Genomic DNA, 15,496 nt, shown 5'->3' with positions numbered 1-15,496 from the left:
AAGAACCCATTCCACACTTTTATGCGCCTCAACCAAGTCATGGCGCACCTCGACAACTCGCAGACGGCGAACAACTCGTCCAACAAGCTACAGACGCTACAGTCACTTCCCAAGTCGAACGTCTTCACGTCAAACCTCCCCGCCGACGACGCGTTTCCCAGGCCGAAAGACTCGCACCATGCGCCACGGCAGATGCTTGGACCGCGCATGGTCAAGGGAGCGCTGTACACATATGTTCGACCCGATTCACAAGGCGAGCCCGAGTTACTAGCCGTCAGCCAACGGGCGCTACAAGACATTGGTCTAAAGCCAGAGGAGGCCGAGACTGACGAGTTCAAGGAAGTCGTTGCTGGCAAGAAGATTCTGACATGGAACGAATCGAATCCAGAGGCAGGCATATACCCTTGGGCACAATGCTACGGAGGCTACCAGTTTGGGCAATGGGCAGGCCAACTCGGTGATGGTCGTGCCATCTCCCTATTTGAGTCTACAAACCCAGCAACAGGCACACGCTACGAGATCCAACTGAAGGGTGCTGGACGAACACCATACTCGCGCTTCGCCGATGGCCGAGCAGTTCTTCGCTCTTCCATCCGTGAATTTGTCGTGTCAGAATACCTCAATGCCATCAACATCCCAAGTACGCGAGCGCTGGCGCTCACCTTGAATAACGGGAGCAAAGTGATGCGCGAACGAACCGAGCCAGGTGCCATCGTCACCCGCTTCGCACAAAGCTGGATCCGCTTCGGCACATTTGACCTCCAGCGCATTCGCGGCGACCGAAAAACCCTCCGCATACTCGCAGACTACACAGCGGAGCACGTCTACGGCGGCTGGGACAAACTCCCGTCCAAGCTTCCCGCCGGCGACGCAAAGGACGTCCACAACCAGACATCCTCAGGCATATCAAGAGACACCGTCGAGGGCGAAGGCGCGGGAGAGGAGAACCGCTACGTCCGTCTTTACCGCGCAATCATCCGCCGCAACGCCGAGACAGTCGCAAAATGGCAAGCCTACGGCTTCATGAACGGTGTGCTAAACACAGATAATACTTCCATCCTCGGGCTAAGCATCGATTTCGGCCCCTTTGCCTTTTTGGATACCTTCGATCCGACGTACACACCCAACCACGACGATCACATGCTGAGGTACAGTTACCGCAACCAACCCACAATCATCTGGTGGAACCTTGTCCGTCTTGGCGAGGCATTGGGCGAGCTCATGGGCGCGGGTAGCAAAGTCGACGAGGCGCAGTTTGTGGAAAAGGGTGTTACGGAAGAAGAAGCAGATGGCATCGTCAAGTGTGCGGAGAGTGCTATCGATCGCGCAGGCGAAGAGTACAAGGCCGTTTTCCTGGCCGAGTACAGACGGCTCATGACACTCCGCCTTGGACTCAAGACACAAAAGGACAGCGACTTTGAGGAACTGATGTCTGAGCTGCTGGACTCGCTCGAGATGTTTGAGTTGGACTTTCATCATGCCTTCCGGAGGTTGGGTGCTATTAAGTTGTCAGACGTTGAGACCGAAGATCAGAGGAAAGATGTTGCGGGACGGTTTTTCAAGAAAGACAGTGCACCGAGGCAGGAAAGCGATGGACGCGAGCGTCTCGGCAAGTGGCTGGAGAAATGGGCTGCGAGGGTCAAGGAAGATTGGGGTGAGGGTAAGGATGATGAGAGGAAGGCGGCTATGGATGCGGTCAATCCCAACGTAAGTGTTCACTCCACTCGTTCACACAGACATGCGATGCTAACACTAAACACAGTTCATCCCCCGTTCCTGGATCCTAGACGAACTCATCGAGCGTGTAGAGAAACAGGGCGAGCGCGAAATCCTGCCTCAGATTATGAAACTTGCCTTGAACCCGTTCCAAGAAACCTGGGAGTGGAATGTAGATGAGGAAGAGAGGTTCTGTGGCGACGTGCCGAAGCACAAGGGCATGATGCAGTGTAGCTGTAGTTCTTAGAAGATCCCTCACATACACCTGGTAAGATGATGTAGAGGGCATTGAAAAGTTCAAGTTCTAATCTACACCACCAACGAGATATTCGCCTACTTCCAAGTTGACGCTTCTACCTAGCGCGCGTGCATACTCCCATCCAAAGTTCACGCGCCATCTACCCCCTCCTTCTAGTGCATCGTTGCTTCCTGCTCCTGCTCTGACCAGTAGTCTCATACTGGTTAATGTCGCAATCTGTGTGTATAAATCCGCCACCTGTGGTACTGTTCCGTCAAGCAATGCTCGGAAGATTGCAAGCAGCCTGTCCAACGTGAATGGACTAGGCGTCAACAAATGTCGACTAATCTTTCGATGCTTGGCTCCTGTCCGCTTCCCTGTAACGCTGAAAGAAGCAGCGCTCGGTGCGCGTCGCTTGTTCTTCCGCTTATCGGTATGCTTCATAAAGTATGTAACGTCGGTGCGCGAGGGATTGTAGGAGGCTAGGTACGCAGCGATGAGGATGTGTGTCGTAAAGTATGGAAGGCTGTGGGCCGTCATGTTTGCTAGCTTCTTCTTGCTGGGCGTCGCTGGTAAGACGCCTGCAGCTGCCGCGTCCTTTGTGGGTTCGGCGGTATCCGCAATGATTCGATCTATCACTGAGTCTTCGAGCTGGAAGAGATGCCGTCTGTTTACCATCAAGCGCGAGAAATCCCTCGTACCGAATTGCCCCGACACCACTGGCTCAACGAACGGACGCCAAAGTCGCATTGCGCAGCTCTTGAAGCTGATGAGGTCTCGCCCGGTGTGCTTTGCAAGGGAGTCGTAGACTGCTTGTAGGAAACGACCCCATAGCCAGGCGTCATCTTCGGCGGCAAGATCGGGTGTGTAGTCCGGGAATTGTTCTAGCGAGGGAGGCTCCAGGAAGATTTTGGGCGAGTTGGCGCCGAGGATTGTGAGGAGTTCGTTGCGTGCGTAGGTTGGGAAGTGTAAAAAGGTTGCCGATGACGAGTGGAGTACAGAGGGGGTGAGCGGCAGGGTTGTTGTGAGTATAAGGGAAAGGTTTGGTATCTGGTCATGAAGTCAGTGTCATGCGTTCCATCTCAGACGAGTTGAGCCATACCATCTCTCCCAGTCTTGCTAGCGCAGCAATCAATGTCCCACCCCCTTCTCTTAACTTGTCCACCGCGTCTAGCACCAGCACGAACTTGTTCCTACCCTCCAACAGCTTTTCCATGTTGACACATAGCGCGCTTAGGTTCTCCGTACGCGCGTAAGGTCGTCTATCGATCTTCTCGTCGTTGAACACATCGAGCGCATCCAGACTGGCTACGACAATGCGCTCCAGGAGATGCCGTGCGGTTATGCACTCGCGAACATTGATGATCGTGTGTTGTATGCGAGAAAGATGGAATAAGGAGCGCAATACCGACGATTTGCCAGTTGCAGTAAGACCGTGGATGTTCAGAAAGGGTGGTGATGGAAGATGCGCCTAGGTTGCTGTTAGGAGTATGTTCATGAAGCCTAGAGAGGTTACATACGCTATAGAGGGCAGCCAGATGCCGTATTTGTTGGTCGCGACATGTGAATTCAGCCGTCAATTGCGCGACGATCTCATCCGGAAACATTGTCGCAGTATTGTTTTGCATGTTTGCAAACACCATTCGTCTTTGGAGGGTTGAGGAAGTCGCGCTAGCTTGGCGCCGAACGCGGGTGCACGTGCACGGCGGTCTATGTCCATGACTTCCATCCTTAGATCTCTGCTTGTTGAAAACTCACCAACACTTAACGTCACACCGCATCGATGTAGCTGAATGAAAATTCATCTTCACATGTTTTCTTTCCAGGAGATGATACAGGCTGTAAAGTAGAGCTTGTTATTTCTGTAGCTGTCTAGGTCTTTTCCTTGTATGAGATGAGTGCGCTCGCTGCCTGCAGCTGCAGCGCAGCACAGCCTCGTCACCTTTGCCTGATTGGAGTCCTGTCAACCCCCGCATCCCATGCCATTTCACTCTGAACATCACACTAATCTTTCAATACACACATGGAGACGACCGCCAGCATCATAGCAGTGGCCCAGCTGTGCGAAAAAGTCATCAAATACATCATCGCTGTGTCGGGTGCCAAGGACGAGAAAGCACGCCTTCGGTCGAAGATCCGAGGCTGCAGTAGCCTGTTACTGCAGCTGCAAGATGAAGCAGCGGACTCCGAAGAAGTCGAAGAATGGACTCAAACCCTGGAACTACTCTCTGCTCCTCTAGTGCGTCTTCACGAAGCATTGAGTCTGACAGCTGTTGCTTTATCCTCTCGAGATGGGGTTCGCGAGAGGCTGCAATGGCCGTTCAAAGAAAAGGATGTGAGAACGCTGGTGGAGGCAATTGACAGTGAGATGGGAATGCTTTCCCTAGCTCTTGATGGAAATACAACACGACTACTTATTGAAACCAACGCTCGCTCTAAGCGCAACGAACAGGATCTGAGGGAGTTGAAGGACTTCTTAAAACTGGATAGGGGAACAACTATTTCGACTTTAAAGAGTCTTAGTGGGGGCCTGCAGAACATCCAGATCACTCAGAATGGCGTTCAGGAAGGGCTCGACAAGCTACATGAGCGTCATGATACGAAAGAAGCTACGGAAAAGCGTCAGAGAATTTTGGATTGGTTGACACCTATTGACCATGCTTCACAACAGCGAGATGCTATCAGTCGGCGACAAGCTGGCACTGGCGGATGGCTCCTGCACTCACAAGTCTACCAAGACTGGCTCGGCACCAGCAATCGTACCCTGTTCTGCCCTGGCATTCCAGGCGCAGAAAAGACAGTGTCGGCCTCCATCATCAACGCCGATTTGTGGGAGCGATATGGTAGCGATAACACAATCGGCTTGGCTCATCTGTTCTGCAACTACAGACGCCAGGACGAGCAGACGTTAGATGCCCTACTGTCGGGTCTCTTGCGACAACTCGTGGAACCACGAGCGTCGCTGCCAAAATATATTGAAGAACTTTACGACAGTCAAAAGGGATCTTCGGACCGGATAGAGGCTATGGCCAAAACTCTACAACTGGTGGCATCGATTTACTCCAGGGTCTTCATCGTTATAGATGCTCTCGACGAATGCTCTGCGTCACATGGTTGTCGCATAGCGTTACTGTCGAGAATCCAAGAACTTCAAAACACGTGTGGTATCAACCTACTAGTCACATCACGCTTCATACCTGAGATCGTTGAGAAGTTCAAGGCAGCATCCATAATAGAGATTCAAGCAGATAGGGATGATGTGCGGAGATACCTCTCCGAGAACATGTCACGCCTGCCAGGCTTCGTGCGCAATAAAGCGGAATTGCAAGAGGAAATCATCTCTAGAATTGTGGAGGCGGTTCGTGGAATGTAAGTCTTCTTGCTTCCGATCTCCGTACCCTATTGATAAAGTCCTAGGTTTCTCTTGGCCAAGCTACATCTTGATTCTCTACTCGGCAAGAGATCACCGAAGGCAGTTCGTGTTGCCTTGGACAAGCTTCCTACTGGTACTGATGCTTATGATTCTGCGTATGATTCTGCAATGGAAAGGATTGAAGGCCAAATGGCCGAACAGACGGAGCTAGCAAAGCAAGCTCTCGCTTTCCTCACTTGCGCCAGAGAGCCACTCTCGACCCTGGAACTTCAAGAGGCGATGGGCGTTGAGGTCGGTGAGCTTGAACTGGACCCTGACAATTACCCGGATATTGAAGATATTTTAGCATCATGCCTAGGCCTAGTTACGATAGATGATGATGGCGACATCATTCGACTTGTTCACTACACGACGCAAGAGTACCTCGAGCGTACACTAGACCGGTGGTTTCCGGGCGCAGAAGCCATGATAGCAGACGTTTGCATATCATACCTGTGTCTGAACCGTTACACTTACCCGGCGCAGTTGGATTCTACAGAGGATAGTGCTTGGTACGCCTACGCTGCGAGAAACTGGGGTCATCATGCTCGCCGAGCTCCATCAAGTTTGGAGCGAGTGGTCGACTTCCTTACACAAGAAATCGCTCTTGAGTACAGTTCTTTTTATGCGGACCATTATTGGCGACCTGTTGACTCCGTATTTAAGAGTTTTAGCGAGAACAACGAGCCATGGACCACTGGACTTCACTTGGCAGCTGAATTTAATCTCAAGAACGCTATTGTCGCACTGCTCCAGCGAGGATTCGATCCAGGCCGAAGAGATCTATATGGCCGAACACCCCTTCTTGTTGCCGCAGAGACGGGAAGCAAAGCTGCTGTTGAGCAGTTGCTTAAACACGGGTCTTCCATGGAAGAGCGTACTGACGAACGTCATCATCATTCCCCAGGGTGTACCGCTCTGCACATTGCCGCGAAAAATGGTCACGTCGCTATTGTCAGACTCCTTTTAGACAGAGGCGCAGTGATCAATCTACAAAGCTTATACCATGATACGCCCATCAGTAGCGCTGTGGAATTGGGGCAGGCCGAGGTTGTCCAGGTTTTACTCGACGCGGGCGCTGATAGGACCTTCCATAACACGGGAAGTCTGGATTCGACGACACTGATGAGTATTGCAGTCCTAAATGAGAATATTAAGATGGTCCAGTTTCTCATAGCGGCCGGCGTTGATGTCAACGAACGCGATGAGAGTTTACATGCGACAGCCTTGTGGGACGCGGCATGTCTCCAGTCAGTAGATTGTGTTCGAGTCCTACTTGAAGCCGGCGCTGATCCCAACCTCCCTGGTGGCACTTCGCAGGGTTCTCCTCTCATGATGGTGTGCTCTCATTATACAGAAAACTCTATCCCTGTAGTCAAGATGTTGCTTGATGCTGGGGCAAACGTCGACTATGTCGACTCAAATGGATCGACCGCATATGATCTTGCCAAACGGGCGCAGAATCTCCATGTCGCTGAGTATCTTCTGGAGCGTGGTGTCGATTCAGAGATAAGCTTGAATAACCGGCCTGACTCACTCCATAGTCAGTGAGATACGTTTGCGTCAGATAAAGACTGAACATGTTTTCCCTTTTCCACAGAAAGCTGGAAGATTCATGGGGAAAAGCGATACGTAAGGTTGTAACCAGGATGCTGAGTTTGAGAACTGCATTTGGCGTCGTCTAAAACGTTCTCCGTTCTTCCAGTACTACATATTCAAACTCTGTCTAAGCCTTACCAAGCCCTTTCCCTTCATCCTCACTCTCGTGCTCAACAGTCGCTTCAACATGCTCAGTCATCAAGTGCTTAATTCCCTTCATTGAAATCACAGCAACCGTCGCGAGCGCCACGAACGGCACCACACTCCAATAACCCAGTCTGTAAGCATGCGCGTAAGACCAATGGCTTGCATCCCAGGCAGCCTTGATGACAGTTTCATTCATGTCAGGCACACCTGCCCCTCTGAACTTGGTCACTGAGCTGCCTTTCATACCTTTCAAGAGTGCAGGTACTGATGACTCGGGTAAACCAGCTGCGATGGCGGCAGATCCAACATCCCTGGCGAGATGCGAAGCAATGCGAGAGTTGACGATGGCGTAGATGACGGCGGTACCGAAGGCGCCACCGATGGCTCGTGCGGAGAAGGCAAGACCGGTAGCTGTTGACAGGAAGGCGTGAGGTGCTGTGAATTGGATGCAAGCGACGAGGAGTGTGAGTGGGCCAGAGCACCCTATGCCTGTCAAGGCTGTGAAGATGATTTGTTCGGTACCCCAGCTAGGTCTGATGAAGGCGAAACATATGGATGCGATGAACATGATGGCGAATGTGACAGCCAGTGGCGTTTCTGTAAATGGTGTTAGTTGTTGTATTGGTGAAGAAGACAATTTTGCTTACTCAGATCTTTGAACTTTGTCGCATACCATGTCACACCCAACGAAGTGATGATTGACGCAATCTTGTAGGACAACTGGCGGATGGCGATATCCCACGAGTTATCCTCAAACCCAACGTTGAGGATGAGCTGTGGTGTAACGGCATTAATGGCAGAGTAGTAGATCCAACCTTCGATCGCGAAAGCAAACGTCGATAGCCAGAAGTTTGGCCCAGTAGAGAAGAAAACGTGCGCGACGATACCGTCAGATCGACCCTTCCACTCTGAGTTACGTTAGCCTTCAGCTCTGGATTGCTCCATGAGAGAGTCATTACCATAGAGACAGAATGCAATGAACAGAACGATACCAACAACGAGATTGGCACAAACGTGCGGATTGCTCCACGGATACGCTCCGCCTGCCCAGTTGAGCGCCAAAAGCATCAATGTAGCAGCAGCAACGAGTAGAAGAGAGCCGATAGGATCGCAAGCCCACATCCATTCTTTGAAGCTCATTCTAGGATAGTCGGTGCGTTTCTTAGGCCAGTAGAACGCGAATAGACCGATGGATGTGATGCCATGTAGTCCGACTTGAATCCAGAAGATGTAGCGCCAGCCAGAAGCGCTGAGATTGGTAACAGCGCCGGCTGCTAGACTTCCGACACTGCGAACATGTCAGTATCTTGCGCCTTACCGTGTTCTTATTTGCAAACTCAAGACTTACGTGCCGCCCAGAACTCCCGCGACTCCTGCCAATCCATTTGCTAGAGGTCGGTACTTCAATGGTAGAATCTCCGAAGGTATTGACTGAACGATGGAGATGGTCGCAAGCGTCGTTCCGATGAGAATGCCACCGCCAATCAACATGGACATACTTGTCGCTTTCGCGCAAATGATAGCACCGACACAAGCGATTAGTGGAGGTACAGTAGCGAACAGTTTGCGATCTAGGACATCTGACAAGCGACCGACGGGAGGAGAGAGGACCGATTGCATAAGGAGAGGACCCTAGACAACGTCAGAATTCAGACTACACACTCGAGCTATAGCGATCATACCTGTATGATCCAGCTCGCAATAGCAGGTTGCCCAAGCTCACGAATGATGAAAGACAAGACTGATCCCGCAGCCACTACTACAAAGACTTGCGACATGACGCTGCGTAGGATGTTAGTCAAGTCCATAGATCCTAGCTTTAGTGAACGTACGCGAAACAACAGCAAAAGACGACCATCCATGACCGCCAGGAGAGATTGACATGATGGATATCATCGTTGGCTTCCTGATCGATGGGGACGATGTGAGCTTCGCGGGCGTGAGTGGCCTCAATATGAGTAGCTCCCGTTTTACTGTCCATGACTGCTCACGCTAGATGACAAGTTGCTACGAGAAAAGAGGCGAGAGAGGGCAAGGTCTATATTCAATATGATCAGATATATACTACAGTGGGGCACCGCGCAGCGGATGCTTGGCCTGGGCATTTTGACATGGAGATGAGCGGTAGCGACGTCGTCCTCCAACGCCATACATATCGGCAGATCAGGATGCTGGGGGATGAGCGACTCTGGCGGCCTGTTTGGATGAAGTTTACCGAATGGGCGGGATGTATGCATGCGGGGCCCCAGGTTGGGTGATGATTGGCGCCCCTTCGCTGTAATGTGATGCGGGGAGGTGCGCCTACGACTCGGTTGTCGCCTGCATCACCCCGAGATGTGTTCCTTCTCTTCTTCTCATGACTCCATAGCTGGAGTTTCCATCGCGACATGTTGTCGTTACTCAAAGGCGCCAGGAGAGGAGTTGGTGAGGGTGGAAGAGGAAGGGAAGGTCGGAGTTAAGCAGGACCGCCCCGCTGGACCCTGAGACTTTTGTTGTGCACATCTTTTGCGCGACCGTCACCCTCCACCACTCCAACATCCCAACGCTCGACTCAATACCGAACCTCTTAGCCCATATCCGACGCATAGTAAACTTTTCCGACGCACTTAGACTAATCCACCCACCAGGCTATGCTATGAGCAGCCCACGTCCCCTCGCAGGGCGTCTTGTCCCCCTCAGAACCAAAGACGAGGTGCGCGCCAGCCTAGAGACTCACAGCGTCTATGTCGTCGAGGTGCCGGCCAAATTTGCCAATGTTATCAAGGAGTGAGGCATTCACTCCTGGTGCACCAGCTTGATCTCTGCTAACCTTGGACCTCGCCAGTGCCGTGCAAGCAGCCCTCCCAGACTTCAAGACGTCGGAAATCTCTCATCTGCGACGCGTAGTGCAGTTCAAGTACCTGCCGCCGCATCTGCAGAAACAGTTCTACCCGCCCGCGAGGTTCCCCAGAGGTGAAGAAGATGATCCTGCCTCTGCATTATTATCTTCCTCTGCTGCCCCAGCGCCCTCTGCTTCCCTTTCTGCGTCCTCGTCCTCGGCCGTTGATGGCAGTGAGGCTGCTCATGGTGTGACTGTTACTGAAGATTTTGATCTAGTTCGCTACTTCCTCTTGTGTCCGACGCGCCATATTGCCCACGCCAACCTCGCAGCTATCATACGTACCTGTCCGCCTTTCGACGGCAAGACTGCACCGCCTCGTATCTTCTACGTGACGGTCCCGTCGCTAGCACCCATATCTGCCGAGCAGGCTACGGAATGGAGCGACAAGTACTGGCCCATCTCGTACAAGAACACCAACCCCTACGGTCCGCATCCAAGTCTCGTACAGCGCAACCAGGAGGAGATACAACCCGAGGCGGGCAACTGGCTAGCCCTGGCACGAGCCGCTGGCGAGCAGATATCAGAGCAGTGCCTGGGTGAGAAGATTGGCGTCGTCGTGGTCGACCGCACAAGGAGCACACCAGAAATCGTCGCTGTCGCAGGCGACTGTCGCTGGAGATCCTTCACCGGCACCGCCGAACCGGCCACCGGCACTGGCAACGTCATGGCCCACGCCGTCCACCGCGCCATCGCCATGGTAGCGAAGAAGCGACTCCGCGTTGCTGGCACCGACCCCGCATACCTCGACCGCTCCCTCTTCTGCGACAATCCCCTCACCGGCCTTGAGAAGCTTTACTACGAGAAAGACAACATCTCATCGAGCGGCTACCTGTGCGTCGACCTCGACATCTACCTCACCAACGAGCCCTGCGTCATGTGCTCCATGGCCATTCTACACTCGCGCTTCCGCCGCTGCATCTTCAGCAAGCGCATGCCATACACTGGCGGCATGACGGCAGATGGCCCTGGTGACTCTTCGTCAGCGGGCAGCGGACTGAAGAATGGATTGTTCTGGCGACCGAGCGAACTCAACTGGAAATTCCTGGCTTGGGAGTTCAAGGAGGATGGCAAAGCTGCAGATGCGGATACCGGTTTCAAGGATACACTGCATGCATAAGCATGCGCACAGCGGTCTCAACTGTATTGGATACATTGTATAAACACGGCGCATTGGATTAAACGCTCGGTACAATTACAAGGGGAGATTATACCAGTATGGATTAGAGATAATATTGGGCCAAAAGGAGAGCATTCTGTACTATAGCCAATGGAACGCAACGTCAACATTCAACGTTGGTCGAATGAGTTGCGATACTTTTGTAGCGAACAAGTCTTTTCATTGACATCCCAGCTCGTATTGTGACCCTATCACTTCCTACCGTCTCCATCCATCTTCCCAACACTGCCCAATATCTCCATAAACCGACTTCTCCTCACATTCTTCTGATCACCTTTTCTCAAGCCAAACCCTTGCGTTCCTTGTAGCGCAAATAACGTGTACTGTTGCCCTAGCCAGTCTGTTCCGCACGATGGTGCAGGCTTTCGTTTAATCAGCGGGCGGAAATGTGGAAGGGAGGGAGAGGTGGCGGATATATGATAAGGTCGCTGGACTGGCGGTATTGGGGTGTGTGGACTTGGGGACCGAGGGATGATGGTTCGAGCCTCGGTATCGGGTAGCAACGGTACGCAAGACGCGGCGTTGTGGAGTCGTTCATTCTGCGAAGATGAATTGCGTGGACTCTGGATTGTAAACTCTGGTGTTGGCAAAGAGGCGAAAGTTAAGTTTGATGCTGCATTGTAAGTGTGCAGTGTAAAACCGGGGCGGAGAGATAAGGGGATGTCCTCTTCGGATGCAAAAGAGTGAGTTGCAGAGTCATCAGAGGTGGGTGGTGAAGGCAAGGCCTGAGTTGCTGCAGGAACAAAAGACTCTGTTGACGTAGTTGGCGATGTGTAGTTGCGTGGTGGATCGATGGGTCTAAAGCCGTAAGAGGCCGAGCGAGCGGTGTCCTCCTCCATTAGATCTTGAGTAAGAGTGCGAGATAGTGTTGGTGAAAGACGTCCAAGACACTCGAGTACTAGGTCTTGAGTGCTGGGTATTTGAAGGGCTCCTTCATCAAAGGTATACATGTCTCTGAACATTAGTTCAGGGAAACTGAAAGATAGCGGCAAGGGTGATTGATGTGGCGATGGTGTAGGCGGTAATGGTTTATCGATGTCTACATCGGCATTCAACGCTTGAAGTGAGGGAGGCGGACTAAGGAGGCTGCTGGGAAGGACTGTATGGGCTTGATGGTGCAGCTTTGATGAGAGTGTGATGTGCAAAGATGGCCTTTTCGACTGCCATGCGCGAGTATGGTTTCGATCTTGATGCTTATCCATGAAGCTGCGATGCTTGGTATTTACAGTCTTTGTCGATTTTGGCGGGATATGGGACATTTTTTCCGTTGTGACAGCGGATATCTTATTACTTCCACCCGAGTATTGTGCAGCCATCGCATTCAATTCCTGGTCGTCATCAACACTCCACTTCTTTCCGGGTACCTTAAGATCCCCAGCGATGTCTTTACCCTCGTCAGCCTTTACTTATTTATAGCATATCCCGTCTTGATGTATATGATATTCACAGCCTTTGACATCACTGTGTGCGGTCACAATATCCTCCACAGAATTTCTCATCATGCCCAGCATTCGTCTATCGTGCCCAAACATCTTGTCGGTGATGAATTGTCTCAGCACGCTTGACGCGTGCTTTTCCAAGAACAGCAATTCGAGAATCCCTTGATCGAAAGCTTGTGCTGGATCGAGAACGGAAGCTATCGTATCGATGATATAGTCTTGGAAGTGCGGTTGCGAGAATGTTGAACCGACGATGTGCGCGTAGATGAGGTCGATGCAGGAGTCAAGACGCATTGATCTCTGATTTGAGCAACTGACGAAGCCGTTGGCGAGCCACTCGATGTAGAGCTTGAAGCCAGCGGGATCTACGTCGCCAAGCTGAATGGGTAGTAAAGGTCGATCATCTCGCACGTGTTGTGGGAGGTAGATTTGAAGATACGGCGAACGTTCGGCTATAGCGTAATTCACGTCGATGTGCTCTGTTGGGCAATGCTCCGAGAGTGTTGTTCGGCCTGCAAGTACGAACGTTACTGACTTGAAGATTGAGACACCCAGAACCATCGCGACTCCTCGTCAAAGCTTTGACTGTAAAATTTAATGGTACAGAATCGCGAAAGTGGTTGCGACATAATGCGCGAGCCCGAGGTTTGTTGAATTTGCTGCAAGCTCACCATCTACGCTATTAGAAGGATGACTGCGAGTGAATACTCTCCATGCTCCGATGATTGACCGCCTCCAGTCACGGTTGATCACAGGGGGAGATGATCAGTATGTCTGTTTGGTACCGGTAATGTGACAGATGTGTTGATGATAAACGCATGAGCCCTTCACGATAATATTAATCCATATGACCGCTCGTGCCCCAGCATAGTTGTCCACATTACACAACGCCAGCACACGATTAAAAACCAGAAGATCAATCTCACCAGGCTCAACCAAGACAGTTACCGGCTTCACAAATGAGATTGGAAAACATCTTCGCTGAGAAGATGTCCTCATCAGACAAGCGCGCTATACAGAGACGGCTCGAGCGTGTCAGCATGCCTCCACGCATTTCCACCAGCTTTCCAGGAGTCAACCTAGAAGGATATCTGGCTCCTGAGAAGTCACAACTGTTGCCTTCTCCCAGCAAAATTCCGATTTCTAGTCTAAGAAGACAGAAGAACAAGAAGGTGGACCAGATCTTCTATGGAAGTGAGCATACTCAGGATACCAATCAGAAGCCCCGCCGTAGAGCAGACATCGAAGAGCAAATAAGGCAAGATCCATACCACACACTTCTCGAAGGTGGAAACTTGCCCAGAGACCTTGACGTTATCGACGAAGTTGACACAAACGTGCAAGGACCGATGCGGTCAGAGTACCTCAACGAAGAATCGTCCAACACGCAACAGTCACGGACTTCCGCACCAGGATCAGTCCGAGACAAGCTTGTAGAGACACCTATGCCACCCATGGTAAGTGTGCTATGCGGCCGACAGGATCCGGAGTCATGGTACTTGACGAGACGTTTGGTTCGTATGCCAGGGAACGATGGCGATGACTTAGTGTCACTGCTCAAACGCCGAAACATTGACTCAGATGCAGCGGAACTACATCGACTGTGGCGACACACTGGCATCATTCCGACGCGTTATCGCGATATCAACTTTGATACGGATGGCATCAATCCGCAGCATACGTGGATCGCATGCCGGCCACTGATGAATGCAGCGATACATGGGTACATGCTAGAGGACACCGAGTTCGTTGACCGAGTAATGGATCTTCTGGAAGAGAAGATAGTGAAGGGTGTGCGTCCGGATGTCGATACGATTTCGCATCTGTTTGGCGAGAAGCGACACCACGTACCGATGATGCTGCAGCATTTCCTGGTTGATCGCTGGGTTGATAATAGTACCAGAGGCTTTGAGGACGTCGATCCGCATAGTTTGCCAGAGTTCTTCATCTGCGCTGCACTCGATACGGCCACGCGACGCCTATCGCACATCGCGAGACATTCATCGTCATCTGGTTGTCAGTATCATACACATCCGAAGTCAGTAGAGTGCTACAGGGATAGAAATAGGCAAGCAGAGGCAATGAGCCAAGGACGCTACAAGTATCGTCGTGAAAAAGCGAGTCGAGAGGCTGAAAAGGCTGCCGCAGATTCTATCAAGTACAGTATTGCGACAGTTGATTGGGAGGCGCGAAGAGCGGAGGCGCATCGAGCGCTTCACGACCAGGTCGATGATTACTCACCTACTACCAGCATCTGGATGGAACCTTCAGACCAAAGAGTTGAAGGGGTTGCATCGGAGCAGGTTGATTGGACGTACGGTGCTCCCGCGCCAGAAAGGGAGAATCCAGAAACCCACCCCAACTTTGGGTCTTCGTCCATGTTCGGGACCGCGCGGGCTGATGGCACTGTCGATGAGGTGAAGGTCGCCCCACCAACATGCGAGCCGCCGCCGCCGCCACCAACAGACATGCCTGTCGAGGACCCTGGTAGCACGATCGAAAACAATCAGTACGCTGAGGTACCGACAGAAGATAAGAAGAGTGAAGCATCTGCTTACGATAACGCGATGCCCTTCGTAAAGAGTGAGGGAGACTTTGAGTCAATACCCTTAGACGCGACTGCTGTTCCGCCTGGAAACCACGCGTGCGCACAGGCCACTTCACCAGAGAGCACACGCTGGAAGAAGCGCGCCACATGTCCCGGATCATTTCCAGAATCTAGGTCTGGAATTTTGAAGGAAAAGATTACAATGTAGTGGGTATTCTCATGTGTTTTGCGATTGGTATGATCTTAGCTGGGGAAGGCTTTATCTGGTGTGGTCGCATAAAAGAGACTAGTTTGTGAAATGGGCTACTCGATCATTCTCATAGATCTTCAATAGTGTAC

At 51.8% G+C, this 15,496-nt stretch overlaps 6 protein-coding genes across 6 annotated transcripts; 4 read left to right on the top strand and 2 right to left on the bottom strand.

Moving 5' to 3' along the window:
• Positions 1-39: 39 nt before the first annotated feature.
• J4E82_009703 (uncharacterized protein) lies at positions 40-1,963 on the top strand (the record flags this gene model as incomplete). The annotated part of the gene is made up of 2 exons (XM_051735925.1): positions 40-1,707; positions 1,763-1,963. 2 exons carry the CDS (start codon positions 40-42, stop codon positions 1,961-1,963), a joined length of 1,869 nt encoding a protein of 622 aa, XP_051584306.1.
• A 57-nt stretch (positions 1,964-2,020) lies between these two features.
• Positions 2,021-3,597, bottom strand: J4E82_009702 (uncharacterized protein; the record flags this gene model as incomplete). Its single annotated transcript, XM_051735924.1, has 3 exons — positions 2,021-3,004; positions 3,057-3,425; positions 3,475-3,597. The coding sequence occupies 3 exons, from the start codon at positions 3,595-3,597 to the stop codon at positions 2,021-2,023; spliced, it is 1,476 nt and encodes a 491-aa protein (XP_051584305.1).
• A 380-nt stretch (positions 3,598-3,977) lies between these two features.
• Positions 3,978-6,917, top strand: J4E82_009701 (uncharacterized protein; the record flags this gene model as incomplete). Its single annotated transcript, XM_051735923.1, has 2 exons — positions 3,978-5,323; positions 5,372-6,917. The coding sequence occupies 2 exons, from the start codon at positions 3,978-3,980 to the stop codon at positions 6,915-6,917; spliced, it is 2,892 nt and encodes a 963-aa protein (XP_051584304.1).
• A 175-nt stretch (positions 6,918-7,092) lies between these two features.
• Positions 7,093-9,093, bottom strand: J4E82_009700 (uncharacterized protein; the record flags this gene model as incomplete). The annotated part of the gene is made up of 6 exons (XM_051735922.1): positions 7,093-7,709; positions 7,760-8,020; positions 8,072-8,400; positions 8,461-8,744; positions 8,795-8,894; positions 8,945-9,093. The coding sequence occupies 6 exons, from the start codon at positions 9,091-9,093 to the stop codon at positions 7,093-7,095; spliced, it is 1,740 nt and encodes a 579-aa protein (XP_051584303.1).
• Positions 9,094-9,747: 654 nt separating this feature from the next.
• On the top strand, positions 9,748-11,110 carry J4E82_009699 (uncharacterized protein; the record flags this gene model as incomplete). The annotated part of the gene is made up of 2 exons (XM_051735921.1): positions 9,748-9,878; positions 9,937-11,110. The coding sequence occupies 2 exons, from the start codon at positions 9,748-9,750 to the stop codon at positions 11,108-11,110; spliced, it is 1,305 nt and encodes a 434-aa protein (XP_051584302.1).
• Positions 11,111-13,568: 2,458 nt separating this feature from the next.
• Positions 13,569-15,365, top strand: J4E82_009698 (uncharacterized protein; the record flags this gene model as incomplete). Its single annotated transcript, XM_051735920.1, has 1 exon — positions 13,569-15,365. The coding sequence occupies one exon, from the start codon at positions 13,569-13,571 to the stop codon at positions 15,363-15,365; it is 1,797 nt and encodes a 598-aa protein (XP_051584301.1).
• Between the last annotated feature and the right edge of the window lie 131 nt (positions 15,366-15,496).

The sequence above is a fragment of the Alternaria postmessia genome (genome assembly GCF_024291825.1).
Source record: "Alternaria postmessia strain BMP 2775 chromosome Unknown scaffold_98, whole genome shotgun sequence".
Taxonomy (NCBI): Eukaryota; Fungi; Ascomycota; class Dothideomycetes; order Pleosporales; family Pleosporaceae; genus Alternaria; species Alternaria postmessia.
The sequence above is the reverse complement of the archived record's forward strand: the minus strand, read 5'-3'. Positions and strand labels throughout refer to the sequence as shown.